The sequence below is a fragment of the Dunckerocampus dactyliophorus genome, chromosome 14 (genome assembly GCF_027744805.1).
Source record: "Dunckerocampus dactyliophorus isolate RoL2022-P2 chromosome 14, RoL_Ddac_1.1, whole genome shotgun sequence".
In the NCBI taxonomy this organism is placed as follows: Eukaryota; Metazoa; Chordata; class Actinopteri; order Syngnathiformes; family Syngnathidae; genus Dunckerocampus; species Dunckerocampus dactyliophorus.
In genome coordinates this window covers 27,147,106-27,171,704 of record NC_072832.1, presented here as the reverse complement: position 1 = coordinate 27,171,704, position 24,599 = coordinate 27,147,106, and the positions used below count along the sequence as shown (strand labels likewise).

Sequence of the window (24,599 nt, the reverse complement as noted above, 5' to 3'; positions counted from 1 at the left end):
TGTGAGACATAATCCCTCCAGCGTGTCCTAGGTCTTCCCCGGGGCCTTCTCCCGGCTGGGCATGCCCAAAACACCTCACCAGGGAGGCGTCCGGGAGGCATCCGGACTAGATGCCCGAGCCACCTCAGCTGGCTCCTCTCGATGTGAAGGAGCAGCAGCTCTACTCTGAGCTCCTCTCGGATAACCGAGCTCCTCACCCTGTCTCTTAGGGTGAGTCCCGCTACCCTACGAAGAAAACTCATTTCAGCTGCTTGTATCCGCGGTCTTGTTCTTTCGGTCATGACCCAAAGCTCATGACCATAGGTGAGGGTGGGAACATAGATCGATCGGTAAATTGAGAGCTTTGCCTTCCGACTCAACTCTCTCTTCACCACGACGGTCCGGTACAGCGACCGCATTACTGCAGACGCTGCGCCGATCCGCCTATCGACCTCACGCTCCAACCTTCCCTCACTCGTGAACAAGACCCCGAGATACTTGAACTCCTCCACCTGGGGCAGGACCTCATTCCCAACCCGGTTTGTATGTTGTCTATACTTGGTATCATGAATGATCATCACTAATATGTGATATTAAAAATAAAGGTGTGTATGTTGTCTATACTTGGTATCATGAATGATCATCACTAATATGTGATATTAAAAATAAAGGTGTGTATGTTGTCTATACTTGGTATCATGAATGATCATCACTAATATGTGATATTAAAAATAAAGGTTTGTATGTTGTCTATACTTGGTATCATGAATGATCATCACTAATATGTGATATTAAAAATAAAGGTTTGTATGTTGTCTATACTTGGTATCATGAATGATACTAATATGTGATATTAAAAATAAAGGTGTGTATGTTGTCTATACTTGGTATCATGAATGATCATCACTAATATGTGATATTAAAAATAAAGGTGTGTATGTTGTCTATACTTGGTATCATGAATGATCATCACTAATATGTGATATTAAAAATAAAGGTTTGTATGTTGTCTATACTTGGTATCATGAATGATACTAATATGTGATATTAAAAATAAAGGTGTGTATGTTGTCTATACTTGGTATCATGAATGATCATCACTAATATGTGATATTAAAAATAAAGGTTTGTATGTTGTCTATACTTGGTATCATGAATGATACTAATATGTGATATTAAAAATAAAGGTGTGTATGTTGTCTATACTTGGTATCATGAATGATCATCACTAATATGTGATATTAAAAATAAAGGTTTGTATGTTGTCTATACTTGGTATCATGAATGATACTAATATGTGATATTAAAAATAAAGGTGTGTATGTTGTCTATACTTGGTATTATGAATGATCATCACTAATATGTGATATTAAAAATAAAGGTGTGTATGTTGTCTATACTTGGTATCATGAATGAATACATTATGAGTACAGTGAGTGAGTGAAGATTGCTTTATAATTATTTCCCATATCTCCACACAATACATTAAATATGGTAATACTAAGGAACAGTCCAGAGTGTGGAGTGATTTTTGATCAAGAACATATTTTGCTTTATTCAATATAGAGATATTTCTCGCCACCTTTTGTTGTATATTTTTGATGTGAGATTTCCAACTCATTTTTTCGTCTATTATGACCCCCAGGAAATTATTTTCTTTCACTTTTTCAATGTCCACTATTTGTATTTGGTCGTACGTATCCCTTTTGCTATTTCCAAATAGCATTATTTTAGTTTGACTTAAGTTCAAGGATAATCTGTTCCTGTCAAACCATGACTTTAATATGACCTTTTCACCTTTGACCTTTTTAATGAGTTCTTGTGTGCTTTCCCCACAACAAAAGGCAGTGGTATCATCTGCAAATAAGACCAATTTTAAGTCCTTTGTTACTTTACAAATGTCATTGATGTACAAATTAAACATTTTTAGTCCCAGTATGGACCCCTGGGGTACTCCACACGCAGTATTTAAACTCCCAGATGTGTATTCTCCTAGCTTTACAGATTGCTTCCTGTTTGCTAGGTAGCTTATAACCCAATTCAAGACTAATCCTCTAACCCTCTAAATGACTTTAAAGTATGCTATTCATGTATGAGCAGTGTATTGAAGTTCATTTGTCTGGGCGACCGTCCTCCTTCTTCCTGGGTGATGACGATCACACGCGCTATTCTTCAGGCCAAAATGTTCAAAAGCAACCAAAGCGGCCTGATGTTTGTCATCATATGTTTGTCATCATATTTGAATGAAAGCTGCTTTGTGATTCCCACAAACAACAACACAAATCATCGCAGCTCTCCAAGTAAGGAGGAACTATTGATCAGCCTGGAAGTTTGAACGTTTCTGATCTTGCTGCTGACTGTATTTCTCGTTACACTCCTTTGTTTATGTGTCAACAAACTGTTAACAGCGGGCTTTTATTTTTCCAATCAGGCAACTGGCGGCCGTGACCTTGTCTGGTCTTTCCAAACATATTGATCAGCCTGAGAGAGGAGAAGCTAAACTGGAACAACGCTCCCATTTTATTATTATTTACAGTTACAGTTAGGTTTTATGTGAGGAAAGGACTTATTTGCAGTGTAATCGTTTGCAATTTCAACTGATTTGAATAACAGGATAAAAATATAAAGTATAAAGTATCAAAATACAACCTTGGCTTAAAGGGTGTCTGTTGTACTGGAAGATTTATTTGTCATTTTTAGCTTGTTGTGAGTGATTTTTTTTCCTATTTTTTTTTGGTTGAGCAATAATAGCACGCATTAAAAATGAAATGAAGAAAAATACAAAAAAATGCCAGTGAAAAAACAGTTTCTACTGTACTACGCTGATGTAAACAAGTCATTACAAATAGAAATCATATTTTATGATTGAATAATATAGAATAAAATTGTAAAAAATCTGCTTCAACTGTACTGTTCTACTATAAAACGAGTTTTTAAATAGAAAAGTATTTTCTTATTAATTATTTTAAAATGTATTTTTTGACTGAATAATAGTAAATAAGTAATAATAGTACATCTGTTCACAAAAGATATGCTTTTTCATGAAAAATATTTTGAATAATAACAATGTTTTGATGAATTAAATAATAATAATGTATGGTGAAAGCATTAGGACAAAAATATCTTAAGTCATGATGAAATTCTTTTATTGTATTTTTTTTTTTAATAATTACGAATGACTGTGTATGCAGTTTTTGGTTGATTGAATAATAATGTAAAATTTAAATAAAATAAAATAATAAATCAAATATAAATCTCGAGTCATTAACCCCAAAAATATACATAGAAAAATATAAATAAAAATATATTTAAAAAATGGCCGCACGGTGGTCTAGTGGTTAGCATGTTGGCCAACACAGGAACTGCCTGGAGATGGGGAAGACCTGGGTTCGATTCTCCCCTGGGCATTTCTGTGTGGAGTTTGCATGTTCTCCCCGTGTGTGGGGGGGTTTTCTGGGTACTCCGGTTTCCTCCCACATTCCCAAAACATGCATGTTAGCTTCATTGGCGACTCTAAATTGTCCATAGGTATGAATGTGAGTGTGAATGGTTGTTTGTCTATATGTGCCCTGCCATTGGCTGGCCACCAGTCCAGGGTGTACCCCGCCTGTCGCCCGAAGTCAGCTGGGATAGGCTCCAGCATGCCCCCGCGACCCTAATGAGGATGAAGCTGTATAGAAAATGGATGGATGGATGGATAATGAAAAAATAGAATAAGTATGAATCACTTGTTCATTGTTACAAACGGACCGGTTGCCCAAATGTTGGACTCTCCTGTTTTGTGCGGGTGAGAGACAAGCCGAGCATCAAGTTTGGACCCGAAACACAAATTACAGACGGCAGCAACTGGCTGCAAAAGAGACGCTAGGCCCCGCCCCTGCGGCGTTGCTGTTGTGCTTTAATTCTGTTAATGGCCCCCAGGTAAAGATTAGCTGCTCTTGCCAATTTAGTTCAGCCTCAAATGATGCAGCTACAAGGTCACTTTTTCCTTTCTGCGTCGTGGGCCCCTCCCACACACACGCGTACACACGCGTACACACGCGTACACACGCGTACACACGCACGCACGCACAGTGTTGTGTCTTGCATTGGTGTGTCAGTGAGGATTGACTTGTCATGTACTTCTAATAGGCAGCACAGGGAATCATTAGTCCACCTCGCCTGCCTGACTGATGGCTATTTCACTCCAATCATCTGAGCGTCCGCTGAGGTGTGTGTGTGTGTGTGTGTGTGTGTGTGTGTGTGTGTGTGTGTGTGTGTGTGTGTGTGTGTGTGTGCGCACACATCACCCAGCCTCCTCCCCCGCTATTGACGTAGCGCGTCAGCGCTGAGGGGAGACGTCTTAATCAAGTTGGACAGAGTGAGCATTGATTTGACAAGCTGCTGTAACGACCTCCTTGTTTTCCTAAAGGATCGCTGTTTATCTGGGCCACGGATCATGTGCCCCGCCGTGCCTCATCGTCATGGAAACCATCATCACGTCTGATCTGGGACCGCGTCTTTGGACACCGCGGCCTGTCACACGCTGAGACACATTGATATGTTTAAGGGGAGGCTGATGTACGTAGGTGTCCTGCTGCAGTGTCACACCGTAGTCAAAGTCGTCAGAGATCAAAGGACCACGTTAGGGTTTAGGGTTTAGGGTTTAGGGTTTGGTCAGGTTTGGGGTCTGCATTAGGGTTAGTGCCAGAGTTTGATTTGATTTGAGTTTCATCTGTTTGATCTGTTTGGGTTTGTGTTGGTGTTAGGCATTGGACTAGGGTAGGGTTTGTGTTAGCTTTAGGGATTGTGCTGGCGTTTGGATTAAAGTAGGGTTTCGGTTTGTGTTGAATTTGTGTAGTGTTTGTGTGGGCATTAGGGTTGGGTTTAGGGTTTGTGTTGGCGTTAGGATTCGGAATAGGGTTAGGATTTGTGTTAGGGTTTGTGTGGGCATTAGCGTTTGCGTTGGTGTTAGGATTTGGATTAGGGTAGTGTTTGTGTGGGCATTAGGGTTGGGTTTAGGGTTTGCGTTGATGTTAGGATTTGGATTAGGGTAGTGTTCGCATTAGGATTTGGAATAGTGTTGGGGTTTGTGTTGAGGTTGGGTTGACCTTTGTGTTGATGTCAAGATTTGGAATAGGCTTAGGGTTTGTGTTGGCCTAAGGGTTAGTGTTGGGTTGGGGCTTGTGTTGGCATTAGGATTAAGAATAGGGTTAGGATTTATGTTCAGGTTTGCGTTGCGTCAGGATTTGGGTAAGGATAAGTGTTATGTTAGGGCTGGGGTTAGGATTTAAATCAGGGTTATTGTTTGTGTTGGCGTTAGGGCTTCAGTCCAGCTTTGTGTCAGAGTTAGGGTGTGGATTCAAGTAAAGATTGAGGTTTGTGTTGGAGTTAAAGTTAAAACGTTTGTGTTTTCTGACTGTGTGTTTCTGAGACATGCCGATGATGCTGCATCGGCACACGGCCACCAGTGCACCTTGTAGAAGATGATTCCTTCCAAGTTGAATTTTTCAGCAGCCTTTCCTGAATGAGACACTTAGCGGACGTAAAACTTCACTGGCACTGCGAGACCCTGATGTCCAAACGTGCAAAGACGTTAACATGGAACACGAGGCTGTCACAAAGAGAACACAAATGCTCGGCATCGCTCTTCATTTAGACAATGCCGCGTGGTATGTGGCGGCTGTGAACATGGCGGAGACTTGTTAAATGCCACAGAGGTCACATGTTTTCTTTATGAAGACCCCTGTGTGCACCGTTTGGATGGATTGCAAAAGACGGCGTGTGCAGCCGAGGCACTCTACCACGGCGTAAATGATGTATGATGGTCATCTCAAGCGTGCTCATACGGGCGAAGCTCTGCTGATGCGTCATCTTGAAAACTTGCTATTTGTTTACAAGAAAGCGCCGTCATTAGTTACTTCTGCGCCTCCTTCAGGGAGTCTCAATGTGACACCGTGATAAGGCAAAGAGTTGCAAGGAGCAGGTAAGTCATTATTTTTAAAGGCGCACTATCTCGATGTCGCAGAAGGACACGTTGATAGCAGAATAAAGTACACAATCGTAAATGTTTATGCAGTATTTCTCGCTGTATGATTGCATTTTTATGGTTTATATTGCGATATGGCTTGTTTTTGCCGCCATCGGCAGAGCAGTGAAAGGAGACGCCGAGGGGGTATTTGGCTTTATGGAGGGGGAGGAAGAAGAAGAGGAGGCTCCGGCTCGCCTTCGCACGGTAAACACACCGCACGGCTAAGCGGCTGATCAATCAATTTCAGCCAGATCGATTGGCATCAGTTCTGCCTGCATGCACACACCCCCAGCCACTTTATTGTAAATCAATCATTTTGAAAACACCTCACGGAGTGGGGGGGGTGTTAAGAGGCGAAGGGTGGGGGTCTTCACTCACTAACAAGCCATCAATCCCCACTGCCTGCATAGAAACCTCATCAGGCCACAAATCAACAACAACCACACAAACATCTGCTCCAACACACACACACACACACACGCACACACACACGCACGCACACACACACTGGCTGCCGACCTGTATGAGACTCCTGCCTAAACCCTAATCCTCAACCATAAACCGCCTGTACGAATGTAAAGGATTCCAGCCAGTGTTGCTGTGCGGTTGTTGGGTGTCGAGCCGATCGCCTGGGCTTTTAGCTCGATGCCTAGCGCTCTCGACTCCCATTCCAAAGGACCTTGGTTCGAGCACCAAACCCTAAACATAAACCCTATTCCTTAAACCTAAACCCCAAACGCACTGTACCTCTAACCCTAATACCCTGGCACCAAACCTAAATTGAAACCCTAAACCCTGTTTGTAACCCAACACTAACCCCAAACCATAAACCAAAACCCTAATCCCAAACCCTAAACCCTGTTCTTTAACCCAGACATTGGCCCCAAACCCTAAACCAAGACCCTATTCCCTAACCTTAAACCCCGAATACAAACTCAAGCTCTAACCCTAATACGGTAGCGCCAAACCAAAATGGAAACCCCTAACCCTGTCCTTAACCCCAAGTCATTGCTTGATCAAACACTCTCTGCCTTTAGTGACCACTTTTGATGGTGAGTCTGGCGAGCTGAGGAGTGTGAGTGGAAGTCATCACGACACCTCCTAATTGGTGCTGCTGCTGGTGACGTTGAAGAATTCCCGGCAGGCCAACGAGTCTCCTTCACACAAGCGACACGTTCGCCTGTCCTCCATCTTAACTGTCAATAAGTTTTCACATCCGGTCTTTGTGTTTGTGATCTTTTCAAAGCAACATTTGAAGTCTGGAGAGAAGTAGAATAAAAGTACAGTAAAGTAAAGCTACTCAGCCTTTTCAGACGCCTGACAGACAAAGCGATCCATGCTCCTTGTAGATAAGCGAGCCGATGCTGATATCGTCGAATCCAATTCCCAGACATGACAGAGGATGCCGGCTGACTGACAGAGTGACAGGTGAGCGTGATGGAGCGGTTAATAACATGTCACCATACCTAAATCAAGACTAATGGCGGGGGCCACAATGGGATCGGGCAGCGTAACTTGGACTGCGAGGGTCATTGATCTCGCCCCGTCCCGTTAGCTGAGGGCAAGGTCACGCGGCACCGGTCATTTACGTGCACACAAATGTTTCCATCAGCTAAAGAATTCACATTCATGTAATCATGCCGGCCAAAACGCTGACTTATAAAAAGTTAATGAGTTGTACAGAGCTAGTTTACGTTTGCACTTAGACAGCAGGGGGCCCTGATCTGTTCAAAATGGCAACAGAGTGATAAGCTTTCATGTGACCAAAAAACTGCAAAAGGTGCAAAAGTGTGTGAACAAAATGAGATAAAAAATGGTGTTGTTGGGTGGCCGACATGGCCTATGGAAAAAGACGCGCACGTAAGGATGTCACATTCATCCCTCGTCTATAGCGCTTAATTGGTTCCAGACCCGACCGCGTTAAGTGAATTTCCTCGATAGAGGATTCAATGTTAATAAATGGAATATTTTCAAAGTTGGAGCATAGAAAACGTCTTTGACTTACTAAATACGATTTTAAACATAATTAGTTATAATTAATTAGTTTTACGCAGGTCATAGTATATTATATTTTTAAAATGGATCGCGGCCCGCATTTGGCGCACGACTGTAGTTTGGACACCCCTTTGGACAAAATGATTCTTCTAGCTTACAATTTGGCACATTTAACCTGATATTGAAGTGATGCCAGTGTTGAGAGCGCCCCCTTCTGACAAACATTGTTGTGGTGTGATATTTTAATTTTTGAAAGAATACAATTATGATTAATATACATAACAGGTTGGCTGGATTAATGGCAAACATGATCTGTCTTACTAAGAATTAAATTCAAATTAAGTTAAAAAATTGATTGTACAAATTTATTTCTATTTTAGGTTTTATATCTTACACTAATTAATCAATGGCTAATTGAATGTCATAATTAATTGATTTAAAAAGTCATGTTAATTCATTAATAGTATTAGTACGAGTATTAAAAAAATCACTATTTCATAAAATGTTAAATAATAAATAGCATTATTACTGTATGATATGAACACATATAACATCAAATATAAGATCATTCTATAATTACTGTAATATACTAATACAAACACATATATACTATGAAATACATAATACAATATTAGATACTAGTATTATTGCAATATATGAATATAAATAACCAGTCCAGGGTGTACCCTGCCTCTGGCCCGAAGTCAGCTGGGATAGGCTCCAGCATACCCCCGCAACACTAAGGAGGGGAAGCGGCATAGAACATGGATGGATGACTACTGTATAAATACATACATGTAAATACAATAATACTTTGACGAGCACTTAAGTATAAAATATAAGAAAATAATGCTCATTACTCCTAAAAAGCTATCTCTATTTATAGAACATTTACCGTACATGCAGCTGGAAGAAAAACAACACTAAAGAAACAGTCAGCTTTTTCTGGTTTAGAACACTAATACATCCATTTTTTTAATTTGAGAAAAATACAAAAAGAAACCATGTACAATCTATGTACAAACATTTTGTACAAGACAGTAATATTTATCAGCAGATTATATTTGACAGAGTCAGGTAGATCAACTCAGCACCATCAAAATAATCCATCATATGTCTTCTATAGAACGCATCCCAAAAGAAAAGAAAAACAAATAGACTGCTATGTCAAACTCCTGATTCGCTGCGGTGATGATCATGTGATGCCTGAATCAACGTGTTATTATTGTTGCTGTTATTCTAATTAAGACTCCAGTCTGTGTTTGTGTTTTATACATACAGTATATCTATTATATATCTAACACGACTCTCAGCACATAAATGATGATTTCCATCCTTTACAGCACATGAAGTGCAGTCACGTGCTGTACAACGTTCACATCTTTCAGTCATCCGTGTCTTTAATTCTAAGAGAAATGCCACTTGTCGCAATAGTGGGACTCGAGGCGGGTCCTCCTCGTTTCAGCGCTGCCTGGCACAGCGCTGGCATGGAGGCGTTGACGGCTTGGATGTTCTCCATGCCAGTGCAAGACCATCACGTCACCGTGCAAGTGATACAAATGATGGGAATTGAAATGTAAAAAAGTCAGCTTGCGTCCCCGAATGACTGAAGGATGCTGCGCTCGACAGTAACTCTTCATGGCACTTCAAAAAACAAACTAAATGCGTCGAGGTATGCGATGCAAAAACCTAAAAACACATGACAAGGAGAGACGACAACAACTAATATTGCATTCATTTGTATTGTGTCATGTCAGCGTTATTATTTTATTTCCACCATTAAGGACCTTCAATGAATTATATAGTCTGTAAACAAAAAAAGAGACGCAGTTTGTGACGAAGCTCACAAAATGGAATGTTGTCAACTCTGGATGAACATTAGGAAAACAAAGAAAAAGCAGGAAAGCTAAAGGATTTTCTCTCCGGTCGTGAGCTGACTTGGTGATGCTACCCTTCCGAACAAATTCACACTGACGCTCCCTCAGGCGGGGCAAGGCGGAACCTCCGAAAAAGTCAAATATCCCTCAAAAGTCGTACAATTTGGATTCCGAGCACAAAAAGTTTGCTTGTTCATGGTCTTTTTTTTTTGCACTTGTGATGGAGTGTGGTGATAACCATAGGAACCAACAGGAAATGGAACTTTTGTTGTATTTAAATGTACTTTCCTTTTCCTAAAACATTCCTCGCGCAGCTAATAATGGTTGTAAGACGGCGATCGGCTTCATTTCCAAGTTGTTTTGAAATTAGAACAACCTAAAAGTCGATGGATGACGAAGATGGGATTGTGCGCTTGGAAAAAACATGACAACCGACAGTGATGTTCAGTGTTAACGCCACATATGGCTTTTTCTTTGACTTTTTAATGATGCCACCAGCAAAATGTGACGACAAACACGTGAGGACGACAAAGAACAAGAAATGGAGCTGCTCATTGCATAAAGAGCACCTTTTGAGAGTACCTATAAAACATCACTAGTTTGCTTTAGGGGTTTTGGGACACCCCAAAAGTATAGTGTATCCCTTACATAAGTTCAGGGTCGACCAAAAGCCCCACTTTTGTAGATGGAAGAATGTCCAGATTTGTTTTGAAATTAGAACAACCTAAAATTCAGTCTATTAAACACCACCAGTTTGTTTTGGGGGTTTAAGGACCCCCCAAAAGGGAAGCATTATATTGTAGAATGAATCTTTCTGTCAACTCCAATTGCACTAAAGAAGAGGTCAACTTGACCTGAAGTTGTATAACAGTAGTTCTTTCAGAACATAAAGTGTGTACACTTCACACCTCAGACGGAAGGCTGTCCAGACAGGAGTAACTTCTTTGCTTTTGTTGAAAACTCCATTTAACAAGTGGAGCCTCTTCACCCTCAAGCTGCAGATGCGTCGCTCACAAGGGGTGCGTGGCTTTACCTTATTTTACTTTTATTCTGCCGTGCTGGACTTGTTTTTTGAGTGTTCAGAAGACCTTTTCAGTTAATTAAAGTTCTAAAATGGCAACGGACTTGATTTACAAATGTGTTTTGAAATTAGGACAACTTGGAAGTCAACCGGGAAGGGATGGTGTTTGACTTTGGAGGCTCCGCCGTGCACCTTTGTCATCTTTCAGTCACGTTCACGATCAAATAGTAAATAAAATTCACACTATTCCGGCTAGCAATGATCCTTTTTTTTTTTTTTTACTCTATCTGAGCTACAAGTGTGACGACGATGGAATAATCACAGTTCAAAGTTCACTTCAGGACGAATGTGCATGAGGCTTCAGTACACGAAAGCTTCCTGTTGTTTGTCCCTCCCGCCTCCCCCCATTCCAAAGGAAATCATGGAGTCACACAAATATCTAGCACGATATCAGGTTCTTTTCCCGTGGTTTTTTTGTTTTCTTTTACAGCCTAAAGGAGGAGCGACACTGCGACGTCTCGTTAAAAAACACACACACACACACAAAAAGCCACACTTTGCAATCATGTGCGCTCGTTTCTTTTGTCTTTGCGCCACCGGGACCTAATTTAGGTCAAACGCATAATAAGGTCGGAGGAAGCGACTCTATCATCTTCTATTATTACTCCTAGATAAATACTTCTATTTATGTGTAGAACTCTTTCACCCAGTCTGTCTGTGCGCTATTTCTTGTAGCTAATTTTGTCCTGCTAAGCTTAGGTTTCAGGGAGGCGAGCTGCCGGGCTGAAGATGGCTAGCTAAACTTTATTCAGAAAACAATCTTTTGTGGACGCAAAAAGCGGGGTTTCCCAAACTTTTTCAACAACGGAGGACATCGACATAAACGGTACGTAAACTAACAACGGACAAGAACTTATGTTGACAAACTTTCCGTTGACATTTCTATTGTAAATCGCGACCTTAAGTTTGGGGAAACCCTCAAAAAAGCTGATGATATGTACTTTTTTACGTGTTCGTCTCACGTCATGGCTGTACATTGCTGTGAAAACGTCTTTTCAGAATCTTGTTTCCCGAACTTTGATTCTCAAGCTCATCTAGTGGGACCTCGAAGCCTCACCCTGACCTCGAACCCTAACCCTAACCCTGAACAAAATAAAATGATATTTCAGGGCTTTATATAGAAAAATACTTGTACAAATACAAGATCCACTTAAACTGAATTCAGATGAAGTCAATCAAATTGATTGTTTAACTCATTTCGCAGCCCATTACCAGCGAGCAGAAGCCACAAGCTCAACCGTCATGGTACGCTGAGCTACCAAAAACGGTGGAACTTGAGAGGCAAAATATTTTTGAGGTTAAAAAAAAATAAAAGTTTGAGAATCACTGATCTAGACGATTGGCAAGAGTTGTAGCCATGTGCAAAGACCGTTGGACCAGAGGTTTTCAGAGTGTGGACCTTCAGGGGAGTCACTGCTGCAGCTTGAGAAATATAAAGCACATATACTCTGAACATTGATTTGTCTTTGTAGTCCTATTATGTCTACTCTGAGGGGGACGTCGACCGCCCCACACTTTGAAAACCAGACAAAACAAACCCCCGCAGGTGTCCATACTGTTGCATCTCCACCCAACCTTGTTTGAAGCATTTGCAGAGCAGCTTGACTCCTGAAAGTCTTGATCGATTTATTATTATGATTATTATTTTGACATCTGGATTGACAACGGAGAACATCCAAGCCTCCGTGCCAACCCCGTGCCAGGCAGTTAAAGGAGGACCCGCTGAATGCCCACTTTTACGCGATACGTGGCATTTCCTTTTGTGAACTCTGCGATCTCTTGCTGCTGCTGCTGCTGCTCAGTCAAACATGGTTGGGTTCGGGCACGGATGCAACGTCTTTCCAGCTACCTGCAGACCAGCCGCCCGCCGTATGAATGGATGTACGTGAATGATGATCGGAGCTTACGAAAACAGTTAGGATCCCTTCTCGCCTTCAATCCCACAGTTCCTTGGTTGGGCTCTGAAACTTGTTTTTAGTGCAAATAGAACACAAGTACGCAGGATGGAGAAACAAAATGAGCCCAGCTGCTTGGAAGAGTCCGCTCGGATCTTTGGGTCCTGGCAATGCGACCCTCATCCTCCTTCTAGCCGCTGTGGAGTCTGGTCACAAACTATTGCAAAGCATATCAGGAAGTACTCGCTTCTTCTCCTTCCTTGTTTTTTTTTTGTTGTCTCCTCATCCGTATCTCTGTCCAATCGTAAAATAATAATAATTCCAAAAAGTGCTAAGGAGGGGGAGGTGGGGCTGTACAATGCGTATTTGATTGTCATTATGTACATCTCTATGGATACATCAATAAATAAAACAATGTCCAAAGAGCGTGGAAGTAACATTAAAGGTATACACATAGGAGGTCCCGACCTGCTAGTTCAATCCTCAACCCTCCTCCAGTGGTGATCGTGAAAAACACGAGTGCTGAGTTATGTCAGCGACATAACTGGAACAAAAAAATAAAAAGGGTTCAGCATTCATCTTCGACTTCTCTGATTGGTGGAATCAGACTACTGGTGGATTTGTATTGGTTGACTTGGTTGGCCATGTGAGTGCTCATGGGCTTGATCTGAATGTTCCGTGGGTAGGCGTTGTCCGCTTCATCTGTAAACCATTTCTTTTCTGAAGGGGCGACACACAGGGAAGTGGAGAAGAGTGTTAGCGTCAAAGAAAACCACCTCCGTTTTCCAATATTCTCATTCATCCACGTCATGGTCTTCTCAGGACATCGAATGGATCGCAACTGGACTGTTCAGGTTGTCTTAGAAGACGTTTCTCATCCGAGCAGACTTCATCAATTCAAGCTCAATGACCAGGTGGGACAAACACTACTCTGACTTGGTAGGACGGTAATCTGAGGAGTTGGTGCACATCCAAACGACCATTGTTGAGTGACGGAGGCCCTGCTTCAACATTCTTGTCTGGACATGCCTCTACATTTAGAGGACTTTGGATCCTGCACCAAAACCTCCAACTAGGGCTGCCCTACTTAGTCAACGAGCATGACCTAATGACGGATTGCCTCGGATGAGAAGACACCCTGAACCGTCCAGTTGTGATCCATTCAATGCCCAAAGGATCTCAGTTTTTCTTTTAAAATGAGATATTTTTTCGATGTGTTCTGGCCTATCGTCCACACACAAACGTTGGTTTTTGTTTTGGAAAGCTGCAGCCACACTTTCCAAAGCTCTGTTTGTGTGTAGACGAGTAAATTTGAGCATTTTGGATAGTGTCCCTAACCTCACTGTCTCGGTTATGGTACAATACTGCGTGTAACAAACTGTTATATTTGACCCTCTGGCATGTTGATTTTCGTGTTGATGTGCTGATTTTCGAGGCGCAAACTGGCTGCAGAGGTTCTCTGTCATGTCAAAGAAAATCTACAGGCGCTTATGTTTTTTTTAAAGTTACAAGTCAAACGTACGCACTTTGCACGTCATCCGTACGGCCAATGTGTGTCGTTTATACATCTTGCTGGTGTCAGTTTGGGCAAAATGTACATTTTTTCGTAGGTCGCGCTCCGTATGTGTGTCGTGCACCCCACATATGTAATTAATGCTGGCAACGCGCATTCAGATGTTGCGTACGTAAGTCGGTGGTTTGGGAAACGCCACAAATCGCACGGCCAAAAAGGCGTACGTCTGGTTGTGAGCTACGGTAGGCTTAAGGCAAACTCAAAGGAGAATGTTACAGAATGAGTCTGTTTGCCCGCGTATCATTTGGCGGACTCGAGTGATCAACCAAAGAATCCCAAGCGTTGGTGACTCTGTCTTGTGGTGTTATTTATACACTGTGTTGGTAACGTGTATTTAGTATGAAACGTGCTCGTCTCCTACTCGGAAGTCATTGTCCCCCAGCCCCGTCGCTGACCAATATCATTTATCCATTTCATTCGTCAATTAGAATTATTTCAAGTGGTCTCCTGCAAACTCTAATTACTGTATCTAGCAGTGGTCACCGACCTTTGTCACCAAACTTTTGGAGCCCAAGATCCCTGGTCTCGGCCATGAACCTACACAAGAGCTACCGTACTTCTACGCAAGATTTTTTTGGAGTTGCATGTCACGCAGTGGTTGTACCTCCAACTAGGTTTTGGGGACTGGGCTCCGGGCTGGGGATTGCGGGTTGCGTGCCTGGATAGCAGCGAGGCGTACGTTCATTCGTCAAAATGCGTGCCTGTTGGTCAATCTCCAGGAGGGGAGGGCACTGATGTGGTAATACATTTATTTTTACTAATATTTTCACAATCGACCTTAAAAGTCTCAAAGATCGACTGGGCGATTGCCATCGACAGGTTGGCGACCCCTGCTCTATAAAATGTGTTAATATTTTGGATGTCTGGAATGGATTCATTGGATTTACATTGTTTCCTATGAGAAAAATTGCTTCAGTTGATGTATAATTGGTCTTTAGACGGGTCCTTTGAAACAACTTCATCATGAAAAGTGAGACACAGTAATCCCTCATTTATGGCGGTTAATTGGTTCCAGACCCGATCGTGATAAGTGAATTTCCACAAAGTAGGAAATAAATGGGCTATTTTGGTAGTCAGAGCATAGAAAACCTGTTTACGGCTTTCTAAATAGAGGTTTTTAATATTGTTAGAGCCCTCGTGACAAGACACATATAGTCACCTTTACACTCCTATTACTCAATATAGTAGACATAAAAGGAGAAAATAAGACCTGGAACCAAAGGTGGTCTTGTTAACTACTACTAACAAAACTAATCAAATTTGCTTTGGTTAGAGTCCGTTTTGGTTTCAGTCGGACCTATTAGTATAAGTAAAGTATAGCCTAAATCATCTCTGAGCACTTCCCTACTATCTAATCCTCTTCTGGATGTTACTTCCTTTCGGCAAGAAAGTTTCAACTTTTCCATGTGAAACGTGCTTGCATATGTGTGGAGAGTCATCGTCGTCAAACTTTAAAGGCGAGGTTTTGATGTGTCGCGTCACGCCCCCCCGGGGTTAAGCAAGACGTCTGCCGACTCGCTGTGCTGATACGGCCGACGTGTCGCCCGGAAGCAGCATATCAGGTGCGCGGGTTTAGGAGGGAGGGATTGTATCCCGTCCAATTTAACGCTTCAAATTGGCCGCGCCTCCTGCTTGCTTGCTGTGACCAACGGCGAGGGGATGGCCGCATCAATCTGACCTACATGTTAGCCTGAAACCATGATTAAGACTTCACAGGAGGGAAAGATGCGGCAAACACACACAGACAGACCTCTCACACAATGCAAAGTTAAAAAAAAAGATAAATGGCAGGGCAAAACAACGACTGCAGAGGGAAAGTGTCCATAAAAGGTGAGAATCAACCTCATGCATTGTGGGTGAGAGAGGAGGGGAGAGCAGCAGCAGCAACAAACTTTAAACTCAGGCATGTAGAAGTGAAGAAGAAAGCAAACTCCCCCCCCCGTCCCGCCCCCCTGCACATCATAACAACGTCCACGGTGGAGGAGCCCCAAAGTCAAGGTTGCTAGACTTAGCATGCAGAATGGTTAACTTGCGTACCTGGACCCATTCTATTCATCCTTGTTGCACTTCAGAAAGAGAGGTGAGTAATCTACTGTAAGTAAGCCGCAGTTACACAGCAAATACACAAGGGACACACCACTACAGGTACATCAAACAACGGCATTAAAGGTCCCCTATTATGCAACATATCGTAGTATGTGTCCCTAGAGCTTGTTTAGCCCAAAAACTAATCTATGCTCTCACTCAGTTGTTTGCGTTAGAGAGAAGAGGCGCTGAAATGCTCACTTTTGAACTTTCACCTGCCCCTAGCTTGAAGAGCCCAGGCTTCGCCACACATCTTAAAACAAGGCCTGCCAACTATCCCTCAGTCAGCTGCAGACATGGGAGTTGTAAGTTTGATCATTTAGGGTTTTTTTTCCTAACCTTGCATGATGTCGCTGTTAAAATGTGAGTGTAATGTTAGCACTTCAGCTCACATAGATGATGCTAGTGTTGCTGGCGCTCTCCTAACTCCTAACGCGACTAACAATTATTTTCTTAGTCAATTAATCTGAAGCTTGTCGTGTCCATTAATCAAGTAAGCCAGGGGTGTCCAAAGTGCGGCCTAGGGACCATTTTTGGCCTGCAGCTGTATTTTTATTGACCCTCAGCACACTCGAGCAATATGGTTAAGCAAAAATAAAGACAAAATATAGTTAAATAAAGTCATAATATTAGGAGAAAAACAGCATAAAGTTGAAATACTATATACATTTTTTAAAATCGTACTAACATGGCAAGCAAACAAAACAAAGAATAAAGTTGTAATTTTAGGAAAATAAAATCAAAATATTATGAACGTGACGACATGATATTACAAGAAAAAATGTACAAAAAGAAAGCAAAAAGGAAAATCGAACAAAAAAGTGTAAGGAGGAGTCATACTAATAACACAGAGCTGAGCTGGAGGCCGTTTTTTAAATTTAAATATAAAAAAAACCTCTCTACATGGGTTGGTTTCAAAAATGTTAAAATGGCCCTCGTATCCTTTCATTCTTCAGTATGTGGCCCTCGGTAAAAAAAGTTTGGACACCCCTGCCCAAGACGAACCAAATCAAGATGAGGCAAACACAAGTACCGTATTTTCCGGTGTAGAAGCCGCTACTTTTTTCTTCAACTTTCAACCCTGCGGCTTATACAGCGGTGCGGCTAATTTATGGCTACATTCTAATCTCATGACATCTCCTTTACTTCAGAAGTACTACAGATTGTGTATATGCTGTGCCGCCCGCGCGTCACTGAGGAAACGGTAGCTCTTTCTTTGGCAGGAGCCGATCACGAGCTATCAGTGCACTCACAACGAGCTCGTCAACCCATGGAAATCGCAGGAGGTCTTTAAATATAACAGTTTGACTCACAGTGTCATCTTATTAAGAACACTAAACTCATCACATGGCAACTTAACGCTCAAAAGGTGTACTTGAAAAATATACAAACATGTACCAATACCAGTTTAAAATGAAAAAACAACCCTAAAAAGTTTTCCCATAAGGCATTGTGTCTGAGCAATACATTCAATGGGGCGCTGCAATGATGTCAGCCTCCCTCTGGGCTACCATTTTGTATGATGCTTGTCCTCCCATTAAATGCTTTGCTTATACGCAAGGCACTATGGTAAAACTTAAAACTGTTTTTGTTTTCATTTTAGACGCATATTGGTACATATTTGTACGTTTATAAAGGTATTACTTTTGAGTGTTAAGTTGCTGTGTGATGAGTTTAATGTTGTTTGAAAGATGACACCGTGAGTCAGACTGTCATATTGAGAAATGACCTTCTGCAATTTCCAATGGGTTAACAAGCTCGTTGTGAGTCAAGATTGGCTCCTGCCAAGTAAAGAGCTGCCATTTTATGATGTGGACACGTGCGGCTGATACGACGGTGCGGCTTATACATGTACAAATCAGTCTTTTCCTCTAAATTTAGTGGGTGCAGCTTATACACCGGAATTTACGGTAGAAGTAGTGCTTTGGTCCGCAACATGTGAGGAAAGAGGCAAAAATGTCCACCACTGTTTGTGATGATCTTGTTTTGCCTAAAACACAAAGATAATAGCTCTGCTGTCATGGACGACAAAGGAAATTAAAAATATTCACATTTGAGATGCTGAAATCAGAGCATATTTCAATTTTTACATCAAAAACAATGATTCCGATACCAAAATAGTTGTTGATTAATTGGATAAAGGAGTAATCATCGATTCATGGATGAACTGTTGCAGCTGTAAATGTTTGGTGTGTGATGTACGGCTATTACATGTATTACATTCTTTGTGGAGATGGAAAAAGGGGACAATAGCGCTTCTTGGCGCATTAGCATTAAAGCTACAGACACTCACTAAAAGCACTTTAAATTTCTTTCAATTCCAGCTTCAAGGTTAGATTTTGTTCAATACGCTGTTGCGGGACCTCGAGAAGTAATAATATAATATGGGACCTTTAAGTGCTTATCACCACTTATAAAAGCTTTCTTAGAACAATGTGTGCATGCTTTTTAGCAAATGCTGCTCATTTATGTTTGAATATTTTAGATTCTTAATGCAATTTTGAGTGTAGGATATGAACAAAACAGTAAGAAGTGCCTGCTGACATGCAGTGAAGCAGATGCACCATGAAATGCCAACATGAGGTATGACTTTACATCCTTTCATCTGCTTTAGCTCGTTGAATTTGCTGCCGCTTTCATCTACCAAGATAACATTATCTGTGAAATATTTCCTTGTAAAAAAAAAAAATGTAAAAGGTTTTGTAGTAATAATAAAAAAAGAATTTTACAAGAACAAATTAATATTTTGAGAAGAAAGTGGCGATGATGTTTTGCCATGAAATTTATGATTATTTGTAGTATTAACATGACATTTTTTACAAGATTATTTTTTCAAGATAATGTTGTAATTGATATTAATATTATTTATATATATATATATATATATATATATATATATATACATATATATATATATACACTAAGTCCTCTACTAACGAACATCCGACGTGCGAACACTCGTAGATACGAACACAAGCCGACTGGTCTATTTTTTTTCATTATTTTTTCCGAAAATTGCCATATTTTGTCATTGAAATTTTTTCAAAATACAAAGGCACTATTTTTGTGTTGCGCGCCATTCCGCCGCTACGAATGGTGGGTAGCAGCATCCCTCTCACGTGATCTTTCTCACTGTGTATGTATACACGTACATGTAGTACCGATATCATTGGTAATATTTACATACATACACATATACTGTATATGTATACACGTACATGTAGTACCTATATCATTGGTAATATTTACATACATACACATATACTGTATATGTATACACGTACATGTAGTACCTATATCATTGGTAATATTTACATACATACACATATACTGTATATGTATACACGTACATGTAGTACCTATATCATTGGTAATATTTACATACATACACATATACTGTATATGTATACACGTACATGTAGTACCTATATCATTGGTAATATTTACATACATACACATATACTGTATATGTATACACGTACATGTAGTACCTATATCATTGGTAATATTTACATACATACACATATACTGTATATGTATACACGTACATGTAGTACCTATATCATATAATATTACCTTTTCCCCGACTGAAGAACGGTTCCACTTAAGAACGGCCGTCTGGAACCAATTGTGTTCGTTAGTTGGGGACTTAGTGTATATCTAAATTATTATCATTATAATTAAAGTCTTACTTTTCTACAAAAAAACATCATTTTACAATAACAAATTATAAGTAACAACTTATTTTACAAAAAAGTTGTGAATTTTAAAAAAATTGTCAGCCAGAATAAATTTTACAAGAAAAATGCGATGTTTTGAGGAAAATATTTTGTTTGAATAAAGCAGGATAAAATTTCAATTTCATGAGAAAAAAGTGAAAAAGCAATGGCCTCTGAAGCCAACTACTTCAGCCATTTTGAGTTTGATACGGCGGAACATCTCAAGTTGAACATGTCAAACTGAGATAATCTGAGAGATGCTTTTTTATGGCCTTTGTCCTAAAAGACGAGGCAGCTCCAACCATGGCTGTTAAGAGAAAGAAGAATGTGAATGTTTTATTGTTTTTACTCGGGGTGCTCCGGTAGATCGGCCACCGATCAGTATCATGTAAAAAATTACGTGATCGGCATACGCCGATAAATGCCTTTCAATACCGATCACAAAAGCCGAGCATGCGTGGCTAGCACTATTGTAGCCACAGCGACCCTTTGGTGCAATGTAGCGTCTTGACCTAACTAACGTCTTTGGCAGTGTCGTCCTCCCATTTCCTTCAAAACAAAAGCAATCATGTCTGCCGCGTGGAACCTAACCGCTAACGCATGCCACAAATACGATCTGACGAGGACAAAAAAGCTTTAATACGGCATTTGAAGAAAAACACTTGATGGAGTACGGTGAATTTTGGAGGCTCACGGCAGCTCACGTCAAACGACACTCACCCGTATGTGTGCGACAGTCAGACAGCTAAGCTAATGACCCGAAAAAGAATTGAATCCATCGGACAAGAGCAGCCTTTATCAGCGGTGGAAGTTCGCCAAAGTCTCCTTACAGAAGGTGTCTCATCATCTACAAGTTTCACGAGTTGTCTTCAAATTGTAAGAAATTCTAAAAGTGTGCTAATTTGGATAAAATAAAAGTAATAGTTATATTTTTATTGATTTATTTTTTACTATCATTTATAAATGCATTTATTATTATTGATTTATTTATGTATTTTATTTATTTAAAAATATATATTTTTGAGCTTACATATTGTTAAATAATAATGACAAAAAACAGCACATAAGGCCTAAAATGTAAATACTTGATGTTATTTCCACAAAGTGAGCACAATAAAACAGGACAGGTACAAGACGTACACCACGGTACGACAACATACTCCATGTGTGCGTGGAGTTCCCAAGCACAATTCCCAAATAACAAAATAGTTTTAGTTTGCAACTTCATCCAAGGAGTTCATGTGGCGTCGTGAAGACGATGATGGAGGAAAAGCATAAGCAAGGAAGCACACAAACACACCGACTACGCCACACGACGCATCCAAAACCCACAGCATGCTTGCTACACACACAAATCCACTCGTGCACCTACTTCTGTTTTTCCCGGCCTTCCCGGGTTTTACTGCTGCGGTTCTGCCGGTTGGAGGGCGGGACGGAGTGGACGGAGGAGCTCTTTTTGCTGGAGGAATGAGAGGAGTGGGATGAGTGGGACAAGCTGGTCCGGGACTGGCCCGCGTTGTGGTCGAACTGCATGAGGCAGAAGATCAAGTCCGTGGGCACCAGCTCGAACTCGTACGGCGGGTTGGTGATCACGTATCTGCGAATGCACAAGTAGGAACAGAAAGAGAAAACACACAGTCCATTTCTTGGGATGGCTGATTGGTTTGTGACATCTCGGTACATCTTTGTACGTTGCGGCTAAGTGCGCTTGTCAGCACGATGTAAAACTATCATCTTTCTCTGGAAGCGTTTCTTGCTCACATTTTGGGGAGTCTAAAACAGATTCCTTGGATTTAACTGATTTCCTTTGGGGAAAACATGTAAACAACAATATTGGAATAGGAAAGTAAAGTGTCTGTTCAGTTTCAGTGTGTTACCTATTTTGCTCATTCTTCTATCTTGCTCATTTTCTTTTTTTCCCATTATTTTATCTCCAAGCATTTGCATGTATTTATTTATTTTAAATATATCATTTAAAAATGAGTTTTTATTTAATCTTGGTAAAAACATTTTCAAAAACATTTCATTTGAAACACCTTTTAAAAAAATGTATTCATCTTCCCCCCAAAACACAAATTGATTTTTACAATTTTATTTAAACGTTTTATTTAATTCTTGGTCATTTTTCTTTTCTTATCCATGATTTTTTCCAAACATTTTGATTTTTTAATTGATTTAATTTATTATTATTAATTAATGTATTATTGGTTATTTATTATAAAACATTTCATCTTGGAAAAACATGTTTATATTTAATATTTTTATACTTATTGAAACACTTTTTAAAAACTTTTTTTTTCCCCAAACACAATTTTTTTTTTTTACATTGTATTTAAAATTTGAAACACTTCAAAAAGTTTGAGAAAAAATAATATAAAATAATTTAATAGCAGAGGGTGAAAGTTTAAAGAAAAAATATTATTCAATATATATAATATTAACATATTTTTAAAGTTGTAATATTATAAGAAAAAAAACAAAATAAAATATTTTCCCCAAACATTTGTATTTCTTTATTGATTTAAATGTATATATTTATTACTATTCATTTCATCTTGGCAAACAATTTCTTATTTATAAAAATGTATTAATTTTTTTCCCCCCAAACTCAAGTATATTTTTTAAAATTTTTGTTAAATCTTGGTCATTTTTTTTCAATTTTATTTTCATTTGAATCTTAATAGCAATTAATCCAAAAATATATTTTTTTCTTTTGTGTGAAAGTAGAACCGTGGACTCATCCACTGTATGTACTGTATCTACAGTAGCTACTGTACTGGATGTACAGTAACTACTGTATACTGTACTGTATATACAGTAACTACTGTATACTGTATCTACAGTAGCTACTGTACTGTATGTATAGTAGCTACTGTATACTGTATATACAGTAGCTACTGTATACTGTATATACAGTAACTACTGTATACTGTACTGTATATACAGTAACTACTGTATACTGTATATACAGTAGCTACTATACTGTATGTACACTGGCCAGAAAACCAGAAAAAGAGCAATGTGGTCTATTCCATCCACTGTAAAGATGAGGAATGCAAAGAGCACTACATTGGGGAAACTAAGCAAATGCTCCAAAAAAGGCTTTATCAACATCGCAGGGACAATTCTAGTGGTCCTCAATCAGCAGTACATCTACACCTGAAAGCTACCAATCACTCTTTTCAGGACAGCGAGGTAAAGATTTTGGCCAAAGAAAACAGATGGTTTGAAAGAGGAGTAAAGGAAGCTATTTTTGTCAAACAACAGAACCCATCATTGAATCGGAATGGTGGTTTGAGGTTCAATTTGGACCCTGTGTTCAGCAGGTTACTGAGACCAAAACCCACAGCTCTTAGTCTTGCAAATGAGGTGAAGGCAGGGCCGAGCCAGAACAATAGATGCTAACAAGCCAGTATCAGAGTCGTTCATACCCAATTCAGGGAGCGACACTTCCCTTTTATCGTAGGTGTGAATAACAGGATAGGATTATACCACTGCTCCGCCCAGGCTTAGTGTAAGGAACCAATAGGAGGAGGGTGTTGGCACACCAATTCCGCCCACTCTTACTGTATTTAAGGCCTAAGCTACCAGCACTTATTAGTTTGCTGACGAAGCTCTTCGGATGAGGAGCGAAACGTCCGACACCTTCTACACAGAAGTACAGATGACGTCTCAAGAAGCCTTTTCCTCGATGGACAACTCCTGTACGACTGAGAGCCTACACAGACACTGGTGTGAAAAAGTGTTTGTCCTTCCTGATTTCTTATTTTTTTTGCATGTTTGTCCCACTTAAATGTTTCAGATCATCAAACAAATGTAAATATTAGTCAATGACAACACAACTGAACACAAAATGCAGTTTTTAAATTAAACTTTTGATTATGAAGGGAGAAAAAACATCCAAAGCTACATGTCCCTGTGTGAAAAAGTGATGGCCCCCTAAAGCTAATAAGTGGTTGGCCCCCCTTAGCAGCAACAACTGCAATCAAGCGTTTGTGATAACTTGCAATGAGTCTCTTCCAGCGCTGGGGAGGAATTTTGCAGAATTGTTGTCATTCAGCCACATTGGAGGCTTTTCCTTTTTAAGGTCATGCCACAGCATCTCAATAGGATTCAGGTCAGGACTTGGACTAGGCCACTCCAAAGTCTTCATCCATTCAGAGGTGGACTTGCTGGTGTGTTTTGGATCATTGTCCTGCTGCAGAACCCAAGTTGCTTTCAGCTTGAGGTCACCAACATTCTCCTTCAGCACAATTCATGCTTCCATTTATCACAGCAAAACAGCCCCAGACCATCACACTACCACCACCACATTTTACTGTTGCTATGATGAAATGCGGCCAAATGTAATGGGACACTCACCTTCCAAAAAGTTCAACTTTTGT

At 40.3% G+C, this 24,599-nt stretch overlaps 1 protein-coding gene across 35 annotated transcripts in view; it reads right to left on the bottom strand.

The window, feature by feature from the left end:
• Positions 1–8,933: 8,933 nt before the first annotated feature.
• Positions 8,934–24,599, bottom strand: part of kcnma1a (potassium large conductance calcium-activated channel, subfamily M, alpha member 1a) — a 264,345-nt gene continuing 248,679 nt past the window's right edge. For 25 of the 35 annotated variants that reach the window (XM_054799657.1, XM_054799666.1, XM_054799660.1 and 22 more), the window contains 3 exons: positions 21,587–21,811; positions 16,448–16,476; positions 8,934–13,557 (listed from right to left, as the gene is read on the bottom strand). In XM_054799657.1, the coding sequence (XP_054655632.1) occupies positions 13,406–13,557; positions 16,448–16,476; positions 21,587–21,811 (406 nt within the window). In that variant the 3' untranslated portion in view covers positions 8,934–13,405. Of the gene's footprint in view, positions 13,558–16,447; positions 16,477–21,582; positions 21,812–24,599 lie in introns of those variants that run through there. The other 10 variants (XM_054799671.1, XM_054799672.1, XM_054799679.1 and 7 more) reach the window with 2 other exon arrangements.